Below are 23,020 nucleotides of genomic sequence, written 5' to 3' on the forward strand. Positions count from 1 at the left end.
ATGTGGTAGACGTACATTCCTTCATTTACAGCCATCGCTAGGAGTGTCCTTATGATTTCATACCGGCCAACCGGAGCAAACACCTCCTCATAGTCCTTTTCGTTGGGTATGGCCGCGTGCTACAAGTCTAGCTTTGTATAATACGTGACCGTACTCACGGTCTTTTGTTTTGAATACCCATTTGTTTGTGAGAACATTCTTATCCTTTGGTCTCGGAACCAATTTCCATGTGCTGTGTCGTGTTCCACTTCCATCGCCTCTAGTCAGTAATCGGAGTCCTCTCGCTTCAATGCTTCATCCACGTCTGTTGGGTCTTCAGGCGTTCCTGCAATCGTTTTCAAGAGTTTCCTTGGTCTTCCTACTTTACCTGTTCTTTGGATTCTCGGTCTTCCACGTCCACGTTTCACAGTTTGTCACTCATTTCTTGGGTCCTCGTCTATCTTCACAGATCCTTTGTCGTCTTCTTCACTGAGACATCCTTCTTCATTGTCTTCTACGTTGGGACATTCTTCTTTTGTGTCTTCCTCGTTAGAGAGATCTTCGTTGTCGTCCTTTTCATTAGTTTGATCTGCGTGTGACCCGTATAGATCCAGCGGGTTGGTAAACAGATTGTGCGTTGATTTTTCATTCAGTTCTACAATTCCGATGAATTTTACGTCGCGGGCTTTAATTACTATTTTGGTATGTGGCTTCCAAAGTCTATATGCTTTTGACGCGTTGTCATAACCAACTAAAGTGTATACGTCACTTTTTGGCTCGAACTTTCCCCGCTTATTTCTTTTATTCAGTGCTATCACCTTGCTTCCGATTATCCTGAGAAATCCCACGTATGGCTTCCTGTTCGACCATGTTTCCAATGGGGTGGAATTGCCCAATACCTTTGTTGGACATCTATTCCTTATATATGTTGCTGCGTTTACGGCCTCACCCCACAGTGTGTCCGACAGGTTCGCTTGCATTAAGATGCACCTTGCCATTTCTACGATGGTCCGATTAGCGCGTTCGGCTACTCCATTCTGCTGCGGCGTGTATTGCACAGTTAGTTGGTGGGCGATTCCTTCCTCTTCTAAAAACTTCGAAAACTCAATTGACAAATATTCCTTCGCATTATTAGTACGTAATCGTTTAATCTGGCAACCGGTTTCCTTTTCTACTCGACGCTTGTAATTTCTAAAGGCATTAAATATATCTGATTTGCGGCGTAACATTACCGTTTCCACATACCTTGTGGACTTCAACAAAACACTACTATTGTCTTAGGAAAGTGTTGCCGGCCGCCTTACGCCGCCTTACGGATTTATACAGGGTGTTCGACAACAGGTGGGCAAAATTTAAGGGGTGATTCTAGGGATCAAAATAAGACGAAAATCAAGAATAACAAAATAGCGTTTACGGCTTTGTTTTCCAGTTATTAACGTTTAGAAATTCGAGTAAAAAGCGCCAGAAACCTGCAATCCGTTCAGCACCGACGACCGAACGTCAGGTCAGCAGGGGTCGGTACAGTCATAACCAAGAATCGTTGAATAGTAGAAACTTACCTCGTGCTATTCTGTTTCTCGGTACAGCAGCATTCGGCTTCGATTCTTGGTTATGACTGTACCGACCCCTGCTGACCTGATGTTCGGTCGTCGGTGCTGAGCGGATTGCAGGTTTCTGGCGCTTTTTACTCGAATTTTTAAACGTTAATAACTGGAAAACAAAGATGTAAACGCTATTTCGTTATTCTTGATTTTCGTCTTATTTTGATCCCTAGAATCACCCCTTAAAATATTGCCCACGTGTTGTCGAACACCCTGTATATGGAGCTTGATCTAACCTATCACATCTATGTAAGAAGAAGGTTTCGATACATTGACCACCACCCTCTAGGTATTCTGTATAATGATCGGACATTTTATAGATTGACCGAAACTTGTTACGGACATTTTGCACAATGTCTTTTCTACACAATGCCCGGTCATTTTACAAAATGCCCACGTTAAACACATTGCCCGTTACAAACGGTTCCATCGCGATTAGTTCATTTCTTGCAAAGTAACACCAAGAAATAAGCTTTTTGCTATAACAATAGTTATTAACAATAACAAATTCCACAAATTTTTACAATTGGAATCATCGCGAAAATATCTCCGATTAGATGTGAAAGGTTTCATAGCGATCGGTACATTCCTTGCAGACTAGTGCTAAAGAATAGGAGTTTGCAATAACAATAGTTATTATATATGTACAGGTAGGTCTCAATTAGTGCGAGTAATAAATCCCAGAAATTGTTCACATTATTTGAATTCGTACTAATCGAATATTTGGAATATAGGAATTGGTTCTTAGTTAAAGAAAATATACGATACAAATTTTGAAATATACCTTTCATACGTATATCATTAAATTATAATAGTATAAGCATGTTTATTATTTTTAAAAGTATTTTAACAGTGTTGATTGCACTTTCTTCTGCTTTTTCATATCTCCGTATATGTGATGTTAAACCCGCAGTATTTTATCCGAGTCTCTGTTAACTTGCATGCTTCGATCCATGTCTGGATCGAAAAATGTCTCGCAAACCTCGTATTAACTGAATTTTTGTTCGCATTAAGTGCGACCTGGTATCATTTTAAAATTCGCACTAAACCGAATATCGCACTATGTGAACTAGCATTAATCGAGACTTACCTGTATACTGGTTTTTGGTCGACGCGATATGTCTATAGAAACAGTAGAGACAGGCGATTGCATTCTGACCCATACACCGCCAGAGAAGGCGGTAGAATACACGTAGGCATACGTAGAATTCAATGTAGTAGTAACAATAGTTTTTCACGAATATCTCGGAAACTAAAGTTGATTATGCATCGAAAAAGTTCTTCAGCATCATGCCCCTGACAACATATTAAAGGGTCATTGAAATCAACCTATGTTGAGATTAGAAACTTTCTGCTTTTTGCAATAATAATCCTTGGCAATGAAAAAATACAAAATGTCTTTTTGACGGGACCAATCGGGAGACATACTCTACAAGATGCAAAAGGTTTCGCTCCGATTAATCCATCCGTCTCAGAGTAATCGGCGAACATACATTAAGAAATAAAAGTCGTCAGAAATGAAAAAATGCAATATATTTTTTTACAGGACCAATGGGGAGTTATACTCTATAAGATGCACAAAGTTTCGCTCCGATTGGTCCATCCGGCTCGGAGTAATCGGCGAACAAAGGCAGAAAAAAAAAAATATATATATATATACTGATCATATTGAGTATCCTCCTCCTTTTCGAAGTCGGATAAAAATTTAGGTATGAAGCAAAATGAAACCATCTTTGGATCAAATTGAAACATTTAAGAATTGATAAACGTGTATATAAGTTAATAAAATCCTTGAAACAAGCGAAATTATTGGAACGAAACCAAAGAGGTCATGTGAAGGCCAGAGAGTAGCCGGGAGTCTGATGACGTTGATTGGCTGGGAGTCCGGGAGGCAGATAGAGTAGGGTAGGTGCTGATATATTCTCGTCAGACCTGACTACCACGGTGTTGCCATTTTTACTTCAGGACGGCTAGTACTTACTAGAGTCGGCTGTACTCGCGCAGCTCACTAGGTCTAGAGAGATTTTTATTAACGTGTGTGATGCCCCTCTACAGCTTGCATCTTATTTGAGGATCATATAAATAGTGGACAGAAATATATGACGTACGATAACTGATAAGCGATGATGACATAGTAAAGATACACGATACAATGAAATTCCTATTATTTTTCAAAGAAAAAATTATATGATTGCAAAATAAAAAGTAAGCTGTAGAGGGGAATCACACACGGTATTAAAAATCTCTCTAGATTCCCGTTGAATATTGTTTAGGTAATTACTGATTGTGAGATTAGGTTATACCTCAGCGATTTGGATGGAATTTAAATATATTGTAAACCTCAACATTTTGAACAACTTTTTCCTATACATATAACCGCCGCTCGGCCTTAGTTTTCGAGATATTTTCAAAAAACTGTCGAAACTAACACATTGAATTGTGACCATCCGTGTGCGTCCGTGACAACGTACGCATTAGTATGGGATCGCCGCTTTTCTACTGTTTTTGCAGGCAAAAGCACGGCGACCGATGACCAATATATACCTTGTGCACTTCTGCATTCATAATTTCAATGTATCGTAGCTATGATGGCAACTTTGAATTTAATATAGCCTAACCTAACCCAATCTACTCTACCTAATCAGTGAATTAAGTTAGGTTAGGGTAAAGTGATATTTTGGTCGCCATCAGGCGACCAGACACATATGCTGAGATTCAAAATCATGAAAATTAGTTAAATTTAATTTTTAAGCTCACCCGTAATATATGTATATTAATATTGATGTTGGTCGCCGTGCTGCTGCCTGCAAAAACAGTAGAAAAGCGGCGATCCCATACTAATGCGTACGTTGTCACGGACACAGAATTCAATGTGTTAGTTTCAACAGTTTTTCGAAAATATCTCGAAAACTAAGATCGAGCGGCGGTTATGTGTATAAGAAAAAGTTGTTCAAAATATCTAATTTTACAACATATTTAAATTTCATCAAAATCGGTGAGGTGTAACCTAATCTCAATAATTACCGAAAAGTTTTTTATTTTGCGCCGCCTCCGAAAACTTTGAAATGTATTTGGTATCTTATTAACGATTAAATAGATTTGATTAATAGCTGTGGAATACTGGTATAAATGAAATAGACATTATTTCATACCTTTTAGCGCATTTTGTTAAGGGGTAACACCACTGTAACAGCTCGAAAAAAAGCGTTCTTTTGGCAATTTTTCTTGGATGGAAGGAAAGGTAATAGAATAATAATATTGGGGGCAGTTATTAAGCATATATTTAGGTATTAAAAAAAAAATTTTAATTGAGAAATATTAAAAAATGGCGGCACTGAAGCCATTCTAGCAAGGCATGTTTAATTTTCAGCGCTCTGCGGCACGCAGTGTAGCTAATGCAAATTTGAATCTAGGAGAAAGAAAAAAATATCACTTAATCTACATGCTTATAGCTAGTGAAATACGTAGGGGATTTTAAAAATATTGACTTTTGTGTGATTGGTGAGTATTTGAATAAAAAGCGTTCAATTTTCTCTAAAAAGAGGACAATCATTTGTTAATAAGTATTGTTTAAATGAACTTATCGAAAATCCCGTACGTATTTCACTTCGAAATGTTATTTTAAAGATATTGTTAAAAATTCGAATGAAAAGAATGAAAATTGTTCGAGTTATGCTGCGTGCCGTTTTGAAAAATCGTGTTTCGAGAAAAACGCGTTTAAAGTTTTGAAATGTGTTACACACATGAAGAAATGAAAAATTCAACTGTTTTAAATTTTTTATCATTAATCTGCTATCCCAGGAACATAAAGCTGTCCTTCCATGTTTAAATATTCTTCCTCATTCTCTTTCCTCGAAGATTGTAAGGTAGAGCGTGCCACTTTTGCCGCATCTGTCGAAGAGCGCTCGGCGTGGTTGATCCGCTCAGCGTCGGCTTCCAGACAAAAATTGTATGATTGGACACCAATATCCATCTTCAAAGCTTTCATAATTCGGAGAATGTTTGTCAGGCCATCATTAAAATTGCACACAGCAATATCAGTCGCTATTTTCAAGACTTTTTTGCCGCTTGAATAAGATTCTGGAGCCAAATTCCAAACGGTAGCATTAAAGCTTTCGTTGCTATTTTCTAAAGACATCCATTGTGTATTAGAGAAGTTAGAAATCAAAAAGTAGGACATTAGGTTTTACCTTCCCAACAGGGATTAATTTGACACCGGTAATCGTTTCGAAGCAGTCCGACGCGCTTGGGAAAGATCTCGAAATTTCAAGGAAACAAATTTCTTTCAGGTAATAACGCTTTTGCCCCATATTCTATAAGGTTCAAGACATCTGTTAAGCCAATAAAAAAAAAATTGATTTTTCGAAACAGTGGTGTTACCCCTTAATGCAGCAAGTTTTATTAATAATTGTTACGTAGTTGTATAAATGAAATATAAATTATTTTACACTTTTTAGCTGGTTTTAGAATTTTGAAGTCGGATTTATTTTTTGTTAAAAATTATTTTATCAAATAAATTTATTAATCTCTTAAACCGAAAAGCTGAATTACCAAAATCAATAAACATTCGTATTATTCGTATAAGGAGTTAAATATGTCATTAGTCGACACATTTCCACGTGAAGAATTCAAAACACCACTCTGGTTTTTGAAGATTCCGAGACAAATAATCTTCGACCATTCTTCAAAGAAAAATGAAAACCAAGATTTCCTAAAATCCTTATTTCTGGAAAGCATCAGCCGACATTTTGACTACATACAAATCTATAGTGATGGGTATAAAACCAAGCATGGAACTGGTTGAGGAATTATGACTCCTGACGGAGATATGTGGTGGAAACTCCCAACTTTTTTCTCAATTTTTTCCTACGAAGCATATGCAGTATTAGAAGCACTGAAATACATAGATGAAGTCAATAATAAAGATAGCAAATACGTTATTTACACAGATTCCAAGAATACTCTTGCAGCTTTAGGAACTATCAACTTAGAAAATTCAATCATTAAACAAATTATTGAGACATACGTGTATAATGTAATTTTATCAAACAATAAAGCTACAGAGATCCTTATTGGATAGGTCCCATCCCATCTAGGAGTAAGAGGGAACGAGAAAGTGGACCAAAATGTTAAAGAGGCTGTCGATCAGCAGTGTCAAAATCTATGTATATCAGCTTTTCATAGGGAAATTCTATCATCTCTCTACAAAGCTATCAAAAATCATTGGAACACTGCCTGGAAAAACTCACACGCTAATATCTATGAAAGGAGCCCCGCTTTTTTGTTTAATAGGAAGCAGCAAACTATATTAACAAGAGTACGAATCGGCCATACCAATTTTTCCCACGCATATCTGATCAAAAGAAAAGATTCTCCAATATGTAACAGATGTAATTTAAGAAACTCTATTCACCACATCATGATGTCGTGCCCAGGTATGAAAAATGAAAGATTATTATTTCAAGTAAATGAAGATACTAAAGAGCTTACTAGAACCATCGAATTATGTAAAAATGTGCTTAGTTTCATGAAACATGTAAATCTTTTCCACTTAATTTAAATTTTAGTCCAGTGTGGTATAATCTAGTTACCTTCGTTTTACTTTGTGTCTGCGTTCCATGCTTTCGTCTGCTTGTGCCTATGTCTGCAGTGGTAATGAACTTTAATGTTTTTGAATAAGAACAAAATATGTTCCTGAATCTGAAGTTGCATGGTTGCTAATGACCCATTCGGGTTGATGTAACTTTACAATTAAACATTATGTATGTGTCATATTAAAATGACAGAATTTATGATATTTATTAACCCTCGGACAACGGATCATGGAGGGAACCTCAATTTTAATTAAATTTTGTATTTTACATTGTTCTTTTAAAAAAATATTCTTCTAATATATTTATGAAACCTTTACGTTTAAAAATTATACATGTATTTTGTTTTATTTGATTATATGCTATTTTTTACAATGGCTAGATGGTTTAATATTAAGCTATCTAGCCCTTTGTAACTTTTTAATGGCTGGAGCAAAAAAATTACTTTTTACGGCAAAAAATAGCAAATAATTGGCAAAAAATTTTCATATATATTTTTTTATATACTGATGATTTAGCTCGGATAACTTAATAAACCTGAAGTAAAAGCTAATAATAAAAATAAAATTATTTTGAAAAACCTCTCTTTAATAATATTCATATATCTATGTATTAACGGAATATTAAAGAAAAATTATGGGTTTAGAAAAAATGAGAAATTAATCACGTCAATTATCTTTCCTTGTAATTTTCTTTTATGAAATATAAAACGTTAATTAGATATAGTACTTAACTAAAATTTGGTTATTAAACTTCAATAATCTGCTTTGAGAAATTTACGTGTCCATTTAGAATATTAAGTCTCAAGGAGGTTCATTAATGTTGGAATTATATTAATTTTCGTGACCAAAGTCATTATGATAGAAGAAACATTAATTATCCTAGGGGTAACTTAGATTATAGGAATCAATTCTCATGAATGAGGGGGACCAAATAGCTTTTCATATACGTACTAATACGTTAGTATACATAAAAATAAACACCTTTAAACACACAGAAATGCGTTTTTGATGTTAAGCTTGTAAGTGATTGGTATTTCTTTTTCCACATATTTTATTACATTTTATTATTTTAATTCAGCGGTAACTATCGTTAAATAATTTGTACAACTTATACATTGGTCGTTCGGAAAATTCGTATCGTTCCACAGTGGGGTATTTGGCCCGAAAAGCCAGACATAACTATTTTAAAATTGGCTCAATCTTTAAATTGCCATAACTTCATCAATGTTTATCCAAAATTGACGAAACAACTACCATTTTAAAGCGTAAACCTTCTACTTTTTGATGCTGTAGGTGATTTTTATAAAATTATTGCTAAAAAGGCAAAATTTTATTTGAAAGTGCGGTGTGTCCTGCCGTGGTCTCCATCGAAGAATGAAGTAACAATTTAATACCTATGTGTATATATATTCTCATTAAATAAAATAATTTTTAACAAAAAAGAAATTCGACTTCGAAATGCACTAAAAAGTATAAAATAATTTCTATTTCATTTATATCTGTATTCCACAGCTATAAATGAAATAGAAATTATTTTATACTTTTTAGTGCATTTCGAAGTCGGATTTTTTTTTTGTTAAAAATTATTTTATTTCACACTTTTTAGTGGAACGAGCAGTATTCGAAGTTTACTTGCAGGGACAACTTTGAAAAATCGCGATCGGTATATTCCTTGGAGGGTAACCCTAAAGAATGGGCTTTTTATTATAATAAGAATAGTTATTAACAATAAGAAGTTACATAAATTTTGGGAAATGGAATCATCGTGGAATGATCTACGAAATGTGAAAACTTTCATCGCAATCGGTGCATTCCTTGAACCAGAACGTATTTTGCAATAATGAAAACCGTTCGAAATAAAAAAATGCGAAATGTTTTTATAACGGGACCAATCGGAAGACATATCCTACAAGACGAAAAGATTTCATTCCGATTGGTCCATCCATCTCGGAGTAATCGGTGAACAAAGCCAGGAAAAAAAAAATATACTGATCGAATTGAGTATCCTCCTCCTTTTCGAAGTCGGATAATAACATACGTCTGGATAATGTAGAAAGAAGTACTTAATGCGGAAAATAGTCCGTATGAGAAAAGCCATTTTTGTACTTACCAAATATAAGAAAAATGAAGTGTAATATGAATATCAAACAAAATATAACTTAAATATAAACTGCACTAATTCACTTAAGCAAATACTGAATAAAAAAATATACATATATACGTAATACTAGATATATAACGTATACTACACTATACACAAGACAAAACAAAACTTAAAGAAATAAAACAAAAGATGAAATAGTAAATAATATTTAAATATATAAAAGTTTCTTTGAAAAAACTGTTTCGAATGTCTGTTGCTATACTGTCTACTCTGCGATGGAACTGTTTCAACTGAATGCAGTCAGAAGACAGAAAATTTAGTCGAAGGCTTATCTTCAGCTTAGCATAAACATTTCAAATGGCTATAATCTAAACATTTCTTTCAAAGGGGTTTCTAGCATTCAAGAGGAGGCCCGTCGAAAACGAACGTGCACGGAGCACGAGCGCTGCATTTCTCGACGACCATTGCTAACTAAATTAGCTATAAAACGTTAATCCGGACGAATCCGGAACCAATTCCTTTTGGATCGTAAGCACAAACCTTGGGTGAAGTTCCGAATACGACCGGTCGCCGATCAAGATGAGATTTTGAGGGAGAGGGGGAGGGGGGAGGCAACCCCAAATATAAAGTGGTATCTTCGGTTTCCTATTAGTTTCCGAGATATTAATTAAAAACTTTCGTACAATACATAGAATTTTTCCTATACAGACGCAACTAACACTACCGTCTTCGCTGTAGCAACCGTCATCGTCAAGTGTCGAACAGCCATTCACACCATAGCGATATCGGCTTCCGTTTCTATAGGGTGTTCCATGTAAAATCCATTTTTTTAGTTACATTACGTTATGTTTTATATTTTATTACTAATTCTCAAGGAATTAAACACATTTGATTTATACGTAGGTTAGGTTAGGCTAGATAAATTTCCGGCCGCCCGGAAGGCGGCCGGCAATGCTACAGCACTCGTCGTATCTTCAAAGTTTTGAATAGGACACCTTATAGAACCCCCGCTTAGTCACGTTGTCGATGGATATTTTCTTCATTTGTTCCAATACCAAACTATACCGATACTTTTTGTAAATGGTTTCCACATCAGAAATGTTTATAGAATGCAATCCTGTATAGTAAATTCCTGCTAAATAAAAGATTTTTCATAAGAATACAAAAATAGCGCGTACAAACTACCTTCGGCACCTCTTTTTCAAACTTTGACAAGCACTTATAAATATTCAAAATCATCAAAAAATATAATTGTTCACACAGACGTATAGAGGAAAGTCTCCCCTATCTTTTGCCATAAACCTGAACTTCCTCGCATTTTTAGTTTTCATGTAATATTTCATTTTTTCTCACAATCACACATTTTTACAAAAATGCCTGTTTCTCAAAAACTGTACGTATAGGAGCAAAACGGTTTGTAGATTCGTAATCAGCATACAAAAGCCTATAAGAATCACGTAATGGATATTGCAGATCACAAAAAAAAGTTCAAATTTGTTGGACTGTGTTATCGGCAAAAATGGGCCTAAACAGGGGTTTACGGGATTCGAGTATTCGTCCTTATATGAGAAGATTTGGGGCTGGGTGAGGGCTTATTCGAAAGAGGAAGGTCCAATGCAGTACGGTCAACTCATGTTTCAGTGGAATTATGTTGATGTTTAGTAATACTAGTAGAACGTCCCGTGCTATGCACGGGGAATTAATCAGTTACAATATAAATGAGTTAAAATATAAATTTGACTTTGCCCACCATCCACCCCAAACTCCAATTCCATGATAGGTATTAAGCAGGGTGTTACTGTATTCAACTGTGTTTATGTAGAGGTTTACTGTACTGCTACTCTTTGTGTATCTGTCAGCTTATCTAGGTGCACGGCAGTGCACCAGCCAAGTTCTCGCACTACTTCCTTTTACACGAAACAACTTAGCCGTTTTCAAGCGGTTTCGCTTTCGAGCTATAGCTCGGCAGTGGAGGCAGATGGAAAGGTGTAATTTCGTATACTTGTTAAATGCTATCATGTCTCAATATTGACAAAACATTAATCTTCCAACATTAGTAGGTTCCGAGATATAGGACCTCAAATATTGCTAAATTTGTCACTGACTAACTGACTGACCTATCTTCAAAACCTTTGGGGTACTTCCCATTGACCTAAAAGCTTGAAATTTGGTACATAGGTCCACCATAACAAACAATCAAAGGAATAATTATTAAAGTTTGAAATTTTACACCTTAAAGGGGTTGTATTGATAAAAACATTACGAAATAGGTACGTAGGATGGAACATAGTAGCATAACATACATAACACAAAAAGTTCAAGGGAAAATTGGAGATTCAATTTTCGTCTTATGCCCAAAATCGGATGAAAAAATAGTTACAAAAAACAAATTTCCAAGAGTAAAATCTACATAATCTAGGTAAAGTTTATCCCATATTTTCACATTATGTTGCAAAAATAATTATAATTATCATACTTGATAATTGATGAAATCTCAACAAACATTGATGAAATCCCAACAAAAACATCCTATAAACAGGAGCCAAGTTCTCATGGCCGTAAAAAGTTGTAAGATAAAACTAAATACGGCCAACTTCGTTAGTTTAGAAATACCTCTTGCAATACTGAAAAAAGCTTTTGTCAAAATTAGGTTATAAGAACGCTATTTAATTTTTGAAGAGTTACATGGAAAGATAAATTATTCAAACTTGGCCGTTACTTTTTAAACCAATGGCCATAGAAGGTGTTAAGTAACGGCCAAATTTGAATAATTTATCTCTCCATGTAACTCTTCAAAAATTAAATAGCGTTCTTTTAACCTAATTTTGACAAAAGCTTTTTTCAGTATTGCAAGAGGTATTTCTAAACTAACGAAGTTGGCCGTATTTAGTTTGATCTGACAACTTTTAACGGCCATAAGAACTTGGCTCCGGTTTACAGGATGTTTCTGTTGGGATTTGTACTTTGCTTGCTACTTTACACGTACATATGGAAAATTTGACCCTTCGCAATCCTAAATCGTAAGAGATAGACATGCGCAGTACATTTTTACAAAGAAAGTAATCAAAGAAAGAGTAATCGAAGCACCCACAATGATGACATAATTAGTTTTTATGTATCCCTTAAAAAGTGTCTCTTAATAAGGGTTTTACTGTACTATCATTGTAAGAGTACACATCTAACATTTTTCTGCCTTGTTTTCGAGCATGCGTACAACGTATCAGCGTCACTCACGGACATGTTTCGGCGTTATTTAGTAATATAAGCGTCCAAAGTAGAGGAAAAAATTGACAAAATGCAGTCGCGGAATCGAAGCATTTTTTGGCCACTAAAAGAGTGCTGTGATTGAAATCATGAGTTGACCGTACTGCATTGGACCTTCCTCTTTCGAATAAGCCCTCACCCAGCCCCAAATCTTCTCATATAAGGACGAATACTCGAATCCCGTAAAAGCATTCCTACAGACCAGTTCTGCCAAGCAATATGTGTCCATAATTATGAAAGTAGTCTAAGTCATATATTTCTTGTTTCGAGATATTTAATGAATCGCATTTGAATAAATTAAAAAATATTTTTACATTATGCGACATTTTAATTTATAATTTTATTAGTCTTGATTAATGGAAATTTATTATAGATATGAAATTTTGTGTGAATTTCATGGGAAAATGTTGTTTTTAAAGCTTGAATTGACTTAGACCATTTTCAAAATTAACTGAATGTCCTATAATTGACTTAAAATAATAAAAAATTGTGATTTTTATTTGAAACAACAACTTTAACGAAATAATTCATAAACATGTATTAATCATTTTTAAAAAGTAATCCATTTTTATCATAATTTCGAGTTTTTAAGATTTTTAAAATGTTCCTGAAAAACTGGAGGGATGTATGGTAGTAAACACATAAGATCTTTACGTTTTTCTTCCGTTACTGGTCTAGTGGTGTTGTATAATTGAAGTAATTGAATATTTTCGTATATTTTTGGTCTTCCTCTTTTAGGTGAAAGATCCAAAACTTGGAATTCAGAATCATCTAAAGAAGTCTTATAAAACATTTTATAAGGTTCATTTTTCAAGAATCTCATCCATTGAATTTTTAGCCAAGAGACAGATTCGCCCGCGGTATTTTTTACTCTCCTTGTTATTGATTTTTCAAGTGATTTCGTTGAAATAAAATCCGGTTGCGACATTCGTTTGATCGAAAATGTATTTCTTTTTCTACAATTTTCGATCAATTCATGGTAATGTTCAGGATTGTATAATTAATTTGCTTTTTTTATTTTCATCTCTATCAAACCAAAATCACGCGACAAAGAGGGCCACGCGGTATTTTCAAGTTATGTTTATATAATTTCTTTAAATTGTTGACTTAGACCACTTTCATAATTAACACTAAATGAATTCCGTATAACGTTGTAATTACAACTACTATCTAAAGGTTCATTTTTGACGATATCGTAAAAATTACATTGAATAAATTTAGTTTAAAATCATGTCGTGTGAAATAAGTGATAAATTCATTTTTTTTTTCAAATTTTGACTTAGACCACTTTCATAATTATGGGCACATATCACTGCACCAAATCACTATAATCGAAAAATTCCTACGGAATTTGGAAGGGTACGGTTTCTGCTTTAAGGAATCAAATGGAGCCACTTGGATATCACCTTTTGAAGGTTTTACCGCGTTTAGTTTGCAAGATTCATTTTCGCAGATTTGTATGCTGTCAGTTAATGCAAAAATAAATAGGGTGGAAGGGTCTCCATATGATATCTGATAATACGGTGTCGTAGCTGACTGTTTGACCTTTAATTTGCATTTCTTTTTATTCCTGTAAGTGGAACTGTTCGCGAAATACAGGTTATGAAAGTTGAGAATGATTTGTTTACTTTAAACTTGAATAACTCGGTAAAAAAAAATCACACAAGGTGTTTGAAAAGAGGGAATTAAAGCTAAAGAAACAGACTTTCCTGTCTAATTGTTACAGCTAAGAAAAAGAATTTTGCTGAGCCGATAGAGATAGAGAAATTCGATTAAAAAAATTACAATTATTGTTAATATTTCTTCGAAGCTACATAAGCTCAAAATTTTCATAAATTTGAAAATTCCTCAAACAGTTTTCGAAAGAGGACCATTTGCTCTTTTACCTGCTATATTGCCTACTTCAATACAACTTTTCAGACCGAAGTTGCGAGGGAGACAATGTTTGGGTCCCAATCACTCTTGCACTTATCTAGCTTTTAAACGCATCCAAATTCCTAACTTTGCCAGTGCTGCGAAATCTGACGATCTGACGAAATTTTGTCATTAGAAAAAGTTGTTGTGCTAGTCTAGCACAATCCGACACAATCAAAGAAAATTTGAAAATCTCAAATTTTTTAATCACCCCACCCTTTTTTCTTAATTTTTATTGACACTTAACCTAATATCAACTTTTAACGCATGTATCTCGCAGATTGTAAGTAGCACAATTCAGCACAACTTACAGAATTCGATTATTTGTCGCCGTTCGTAAATTATATGAATATTAAATTTTGTATTTCTAAAAATTCAACATTTTTTATCCTCAAACTTAATAGAGATATCGAGTTTCTATCGACGGCACAACGTAGCACAAGTTATCACAAATTACAAAAAATAAAATGTTTGTTTCGGCAAAAGTGCGGGGCTAGTATAGTTTTGTTTTTATTTATTTTCTTAATTGTTATTGATGTTATGGATCTCTCGTTTTCGGCACAATTCAGCACAAACATAGCACAATACGGCACAAAGAAGAAAAACTCAAAATTCGAAAAGTGCGGGGCTATCAAAAATTTTTTTTTTTTTTAATTTTCTTGAGTACGCTTTGACTTACAGAGTTGCGGTTTACAGCACAATACGGCACAAACGTACCACAATGCAGCCCAATTTCAAAAAATACAATATTCAAAAAGTGCCTGGCTAACTTCACACACGTGATGTAAAGGTGGGTACAGACATGCAACAGAACACAGTAACGTAACTCCGTCGTGTATCAAGTGTGGACGCCACACCGTAACAGCGTAACAGCGTAATATCGTAACATCGCAACGTCTCATTCACGATACACCCCATCTAAGCAAGTTTGGACGTGCATACGAACCATGAACTGATGGGACGGCATTATACTACGCGCTGATGATACGCCACGAGATTCTGTGTACATCCACAACGTAACATCGTCTCGCAACGACAAATGTTGCACAGTGTGTTACGCGACGGTGATACGTTACTGTGTTCTGTTGCATGTCTGTACCCACCTTTACGGTGAAAAACCGACAATTGATGGGACGATGCAATGTTACGATGTTATGCTGCTATGCTGTTGCGGTGTGGCGTCCACACTTGATACACGACGGAGTTCCGTTATTGTGTTCTGTTGCATGTTTGTACCCACCTTTACGTATCGTTGAGGGAATGCGCGCGCAGCTAAAATATGCGACTCATAGACTTGCTACAGGAAAATTGAAACCTCTGTAACTTTTAACTCCAACCACAGAGACGCACAAACACAACGGTTTTGGGCTAGTCTCACAACCAGATGGTGAGAACTTTGGACTCTCAGATTGAACCCAAACGTATACTGTTAAAAAGTACATACCATAAGTTAAAACTTATAAGCCCGCAAAGTTGGAAGGCGCGCGAATGTCGACGACGCGCATCGAGTCGCGAGCTCAAAATTATTTCTGCCACAATGCGTGCAGCGCGCTCCGCAATCCGCATTTTGTATCGCTCCGCAACACTGTAAAGCAGGCCTGTACAAGTAGGGGAAATCCATTCCTGGAACACATGTTCCAGTTCCCCTTCCAACGCTGCTCCTTCAAGTAAGATGGGACGGTTCCGACTATCGTCTCTCCATCTTTCTTAGCGACGGTACTGTCTCTTTGGAGAGATGGTAGTCGGAACCGTCCCATCTTACTTGAAGGAGCAGCGTTGGAAGGGGAACCGGAACATGTGTTCCACGAGTGGATTTCCCCTACTTGGACAGGTCTGCTGTAAAGGGCACAGACTCCTTGTGCCATGACCTGTATGCGTGCATTCACACAATCAACGGAAAGCATGCACGTATACGCCATGCGTGAGAGAGACACTCGATTTCGTAGATTTCGTTTTTCGTCTCGACAATTGCATAAATGAAATTTTCACGGGTACAGCACACACAGGTAGACTTCACTGCAGGTCGGTCTGATCCGCCTGAACACTAATAAACACCATACGTTGAGAAAAATCGTATTTTCGAAACTGTAAGATTGAGACAAACGCTGTTGTAAGTAAACAACATGGCTGCCGAATGCTGCGTTCGCCTGCATTTTAGCAAATATTGGACGATCTAATGGTTTTTTCACCGATAGCGCACCAGACCACCCTTCCTTGAACTAGCACAATATCACCGAAATTCGATTTTTCACAATTTATCACTTCTGGAAGACGTAAAACGAAATTTACGATTTGCACGCATCAGACGTAAAATAGACGTAAGAATAGTTCACTGATTCTCCGTTAGAGGCATTGATGGTATATTTGGCCACGTTATCATCAGGGACATTAAAAACAGAAATCAGTCGATAAATGTAAATTCCAATTTGACACCACAAACGGCTACGCGAATATAGCCACAAGTAAGGCATAGTTGCCACAACGTATTAAGACTTCTGTCACGCTGTTGCTACATGTTACAATTGTCACAGGCTCGAGCCGATTTTGATTCCTGCCAGACATAGGAAAGAATAGTGCGCTCGAGAGAGAAAGAGGCCCGAGAATGAAACAATACATATACTAATGTGTGCAACCATAAAACTTTTTTATTCATATTTATAATCATGTTCTTTTATGAAATTACAGATAGAATACTTGAAATGGTATGCCAGAAAAATGAATTATAAAACTTGCACCATATATAGTGAAAACTCGATAAATGTACATAACTATTGTCGGTCCACTCCGCAACTGTTATGAAATAGGCGAATTATTTTTCGAATTTGATTGCCTAGCCAGTAAACACTGACTAGAAAGAGTCAGTAGCTAAAGACGAAAGAGGGATTGAAACCGGGATTTATTGCCTTCATTTAAATGTCCCGTGTCAATGTGACCATACTAATGTACAGAATAAAATTTTTTATTTTGTACTTTTTGTTAATAAAAATTTCATTATCATGTGGAGAGGATTTTTCTGATGAAAATGAAGCTAAACACAATATAAATCGGTCAAAATTAACGATTAGTAGCATAATATTGGGTTAAATGTTGTGCTTGCAAGTCTTTCTCTATTTGTTTATCCTTCTTGCGCTATCCTTTTCTATGTTCGGAAATATCAAAGAACAACGGATTCGTGGTGCTGGTAGGGGTACAATGAATGAAATAATACACATAACGTAAGTACGCGACCATAAAACTTATAGGAATGATAAAATAATTTTTAACAAAAAACAAATCCAACTTCGAAATGCACTAAAAAGTGTAAAATAATTTCTATTTCATTTATACCAATATTCCATAGCTATTAATAATATCTACTTAATCGTTAAACAGGATACTAAATACATTTCAAAGTTTTCGGAGATGGCGATAAATTAAAAACTTTTCCTCTACTAGCCAGATCCTAACTCGGGCATCGGCAATCTATGATAAATGACCCATTTCATAACTTCACGTAAACAATACTCAACGGGAATCAACAAACTCATTGCGAATTAACTACACTGCAGTTCACGAGTGACCGCACTTAACTCGCGCAGCTAGTGACCTAGTGAGGTCTAGGGAGATTTTTAATAGCGCGTGTGATTCCCCTTTACAGCTTGCTTCTTACTTTGCGTTCACATCATTTTTTTTGCGAAAAATAATAGGAATTTCAATGTATCGTGAAACTTTACAATATCATCACCGGTTATCAGTTATCGTACGTCATACATTTCTGCCCACCATTTATATGATCGCAAAGTATAATAAGAAGCAAGCTGTAGAGGGGAATAACACACGTTATTAAATATCTCTCTAGACTTAGTGAGCAGCGCGAGTTAAGTATGGTCTCTCGTGAACTGCAGTATAGTGCATGTACATCAGGAGTGCTGCCAATTTCTGATACAATCGTTACAATTACAAATGTTTTCAGCCGGACCTATAACGTTCCTCTTTTTCTCTTACGACTTATTAATTACCAAGTTTGCCATACCGCAATCAAATCGTTATTGGCAGCATCGGTTGTTCGGGTATTTTTAACTTTGCGCCGCCTTCGAAAACTTTGAAATGTATTTGGTATCCTATTTAACGATTAAGTAGATATTATTAATAGCTATGGAATATTGGTATAAATGAAATAGAAATTATTTTACACTTTTTAGTGCATTTCGAAGTCGGATTTGTTTTTTGTTAAAAATTACTTTATTTCACACTTTTTAGTGGAACTAGTAGTATTTGTAGGATAGTGTAAGGTGATTTTAGGTTTCTGTTGCTTAGCTAATAACCATAAACCGACAAAAAATTGACCTACATCAGGCCCGGTTTTCGTAGCCGACATTGCAATCCCTGGGACTGCACGCTATACGCGCTCGGATTGGTCGGTGTTTTCTGTTATTAACTCGAAAACCAAACCTTAACCAACATTTTGACAAAGGAAAAAGTTGTTTAGAATCACCTTAGCAATCATCCCTCTTCGGTTGTCGAGGTAGTCGCATGACACCTTGTATATCCTACTAAATATGAAAAGTTTCATCCGGAACGATACATTCCTTGCAGAGTAACATGAAGGAATAGATTTTTTGCTATAACAGCAGTTATTAACAAATTCCATTTTTTGCAAATGGGATCATCGCAGAAATATATTCTATTAGATGTGAAAGGTTTCATCGCGATCGGTAAATTCCTTGCGATCTAAACGCCGAAAGATATAAATGAAACATTACGTTTCTTGCGATAAGAGTCGTCAGGAACGAAAAAGTTCAAAATATTTTTTTTACGGGACCAATCGGGAATTATACTCTACAAGATGCAAAAAGTTTCGTTCCGATTGGTCCATCCATCTCGGAGTAATCGGTAAACATACATTAAAAAAAAAAGAAAAAAGTGAACAGTCATGGGGACTGTCGACAGAAGTGAAAACTTAAAACTATAAAATAATAGTGGCTTTTTTTGAATTTTCAAATTAATTGTAGTATCAAAAATTAAAATTTCATAATTTGAAAATTAAGATTATTAACATTAGTCTGGTTCTCACATCTATCGGCACTACGAGCAACAATTATATACATTTTTATTCTAAAAAGGATACAATAGGCTTATGGTAACTAAAATAAGAAATAAAAATGTTTAATTGGAATTTATATAAATATCGTGTAAATTTTGAACAACTTTTTCCTATACATATAACCGCCGCTCGACCTTAGTTTTTGAGATATTTTCGAAAAACTGTCGAAACTAATACATACATTGAATTCTGCCTGTTTATGTGCGTTCGCGTTACATTTTACGCAATAGTGTGTGATCGTCGCTTTTCTACTGTTTCTGCAGGCAACAGCATGACGACTGATGATCAACATATACCTTGTGTACTTCTGCACTTCAACGTGTCGTAGCTAGATAATACAAAATGAAATTATACGAATATTTAAACATTTTGTATTTGGACTTGTGTGTGCTGGCTGCCCAACGACAGCCGGGAATTTAATATAGCCTAAACTCACCTAATCTAATGTACCTAATTAGTGAATTAGGTTAGGTTAAACTAAAGCGATATTCTGGTCGCCTAATGGCGACCAGACGCACATAGTGCGATTTAAAATCATCAAAATTAGTTAAATTTAATTTTTAAGCCCATCCGTTATATATGAATATATATATTGGTGTCGGTCACCGTGCTGCTGCCTGCAAAAACAATAGAACAGCGGCGATCGCACAGTGACGCGTAAAGCCGGGTATCCACCAGTATCAAACGCCCGTATCGTATCACCGTTCCGAACCCTTTTGAATAGGCAGACGTTGCCTCGTTGCATGCCACGGCGTGCTACGGCTCGGACAATAGTTCTTCGTGGCTTGAAATAAACTCCTATAGGCGAGAAGTTTCGATTTGCTGCATGCTGTTTCTTTAGTGTAATTATCCAAACCATATCGTGTTTGGTATCATTTTAATCAGAAAAACGTCACAAATATCTTGGTAACAGTTTTATAAGAAAAAAATGAAAAATAATAAAGTTCAGTCGTTGCATTAGTATTATCTCACTGATATATCCGATTCCAAATCATATTATCTCGTGCCCCAAGTGTCATGTTTCCACTTGACATAGCATTTCGGGCCTTCGCCTGGGTATGTTGTTTTTACGTTTCAAGTGGTTTCCGAACCAATCCTTTGAACGACAAGAAACCGACAATTTTCGGATCGGCCCGTTCCTTCGCCTCCGTACCACAGACCAATAGAACTTTCGATACACGGCAACGGAAAAATCTCTGGAAAATTAACATTGTCCTTTTTCAATAATCACACAGGTGATTATTAACATTGCTCTTTTATGTACAGCGTAGCACCGAAGATAATTGATCTGTTTAAATATATTTAGACGATAAAATTTGTCTAAATTAAATTAGATTAAATTCATAAATAATTTCATCGCTTTTGAAATGAATCCAATAATACCGCAAGATTTCAAATAAATTGAAACCCAAGTGACGGCACGAAACGCTATGTCAAGTGCCAACGCATGAACCTTTCCTTCGATGCAACAGCAAAGAATCGACAAATTTTTCGGATGGATCCGTTGCCTCCGTTCCTTTGGAACGGCACGCAGCAAAACGAAACTCCTCGCCTGTAGTGGCCCAGTCCTATTGCCTAACCGTTTATATCAAGAAACGAAGAAATGTTGTCCGCGCCGCAGCATGCCGTTGCATGCAACGAGGCAACGTCTGCCTATTCAAAAGGGTTCGGAACGGTGATACGATACGGGCGTTTGATACCGGTGGATACCCGGCTTAAGAAGTACACGGACGCACATGAACAGGCAGAATTCAATGGATTAGTTTCGACAATTTTTTGAAAATATCTCGAAAACTAAGGCTGAGCGGCGGTTATATGTATAGGAAAAAGTTGTTGGATTTCTACAACATTTTTAAAAATCATCGAAATCCGAGTTACTGTGCGTAATCTAAATAATTACCGGTTAAATATTAAAAAACTAAAAAATAAATAATATTAAATTTTTAAACACAAATATTGATACTTTCCACGTAGTCAATTTAACTTTACTTAACACAACACGTTACCCTTATAGCCCGTGCGCCAGTCTGGTACATACCACTGCAGTAGATCGTCATTTCGAGCATGTCGGTGACGCGAACCCATAAGATTTTCCCCTACCGAAAATCGCTCAACGCGCCTAAAGAAGTTTTCACTTCAAAAAATAAAACCATCGAATCGAGTATCCTCCTCCTTTTTAAAGTCGGATAAATTATTTTATAAGTTATCATTCACCTTTTACATCAATAGTTTTTTCGTATCGTTACCTTTAAGGGGGGACATAAATTAGAACTTTCAAAAAATGCAAATTTTTTTTTTTGCATAAATTGTAAGTTCAATATGTCAAGAATATCATCCCAAAATTTGAAAAAGAAATTCGAAGTATTTTTGAAGCTATAGCCTCCGAGCGTGACACGCCTCTTGAGCATTGCTGAGGCCAAGCAAAACTTTAAACGCGTTTTTCTCGAAACATGATTTTTTACATTGGCGGGAAATGTAACTCAAAAATTATTTAACCGATCTTTCTCAAATTTTTATCACAGTTTCATAACACTATTACCTTGTCGCTAAACCTAATTGTTTTTGTAAAAAGTACTTTGTTATTGCAAAAAATATAAAAAAAGTACACAAGAAAACCTGTAAAAATTTACTATTGTAGGGGATATTATATAAGTAGTTCTTTTATTTTGCTATGTACTATTTCTTTATTTTACTCTTTGACATTTGCTCTTACAGGGGAGAGAAAAGCAAAAGCCCTGATTTCGCTTCGCTCCCGTCTTTCATACCTCCTTACACACGGTCACATTCGATTATCGATTCGTACACGCATTCACACACTCTTGCCTCGCGCTGACTTTTGGTCACGATATCATTCTTACCATGCATGTATCTCGATTCATAGAAACTGTCACTCGGTCCAAACACTCTTCGTTCACACTTCGGTCAGTCCAACTATCGCTCGGCCCAAACATTCTTAACTTACATCCTACACTATTTTTTCCAAACACATATAAATCTTCCAATTCTCAACTTTTCAATTTGTATTTAGGCACAATTAGAAACTATGGGTATGAGTAATAAGTTCTTTCTGTCTCCAATGTTTGAGAAGGATATAACGGGCGCTACACGTCACGCCGATTTCCACCTCCCGCGCGGACCTGTTGGACTATCGTATTAATAAAACCACCATTTTGAAAAATTAAAGATTAAAAAAAATATGATTTTGTACCTTAATATAGATATTAATAAATGCCAAAGTTTCAAAAATATACCACTATTTCTTTCTGCTCAAAAAATTTCCGCAAAAGCTTGCAAATTTCTAGCTTTCAATTGTATGTCCCCCCTTAAGATATAACTCGTCCCAATTGCGTGACGCTTGTATTTTCAGAAACCTATAGTAACTTTGTTTTTCGAAACTAATAAAAAATACAAAGGACTGTTAGTCAATATTCTGAGTGAATACAAAAGGATAAAGTGCCGAAAGACGCAACCCTCCGATTGCT

At 35.7% G+C, this 23,020-nt stretch overlaps 2 protein-coding genes across 5 annotated transcripts in view; one reads left to right on the forward strand and one right to left on the reverse strand.

Annotated features, from left to right (window-relative positions):
* Positions 1-23,020, forward strand: part of LOC114879648 (soluble guanylate cyclase 89Da-like) — a 110,003-nt gene that overhangs the window by 19,943 nt on the left and 67,040 nt on the right. Inside the window, exon 1 of one of the 4 annotated variants that reach the window (XM_046286581.1) lies at positions 6,966-7,015. The exons of the other annotated variants lie outside the window; for them this stretch is intronic. The gene's annotated coding sequence lies outside the window, so the exon portion shown is untranslated. Of the gene's footprint in view, positions 1-6,965; positions 7,016-23,020 lie in introns of those variants that run through there. 4 annotated transcript variants of the gene reach the window in all.
* Positions 5,365-5,783, reverse strand: LOC123988004. Its single transcript, XM_046286583.1, has one exon. The coding sequence runs from the start codon at positions 5,758-5,760 to the stop codon at positions 5,365-5,367; it is 396 nt and encodes a 131-aa protein (XP_046142539.1). The 5' UTR covers positions 5,761-5,783.

Source organism: Osmia bicornis, chromosome 7 (assembly GCF_907164935.1).
Source record: "Osmia bicornis bicornis chromosome 7, iOsmBic2.1, whole genome shotgun sequence".
Classification (NCBI taxonomy): domain Eukaryota; kingdom Metazoa; phylum Arthropoda; class Insecta; order Hymenoptera; family Megachilidae; genus Osmia; species Osmia bicornis.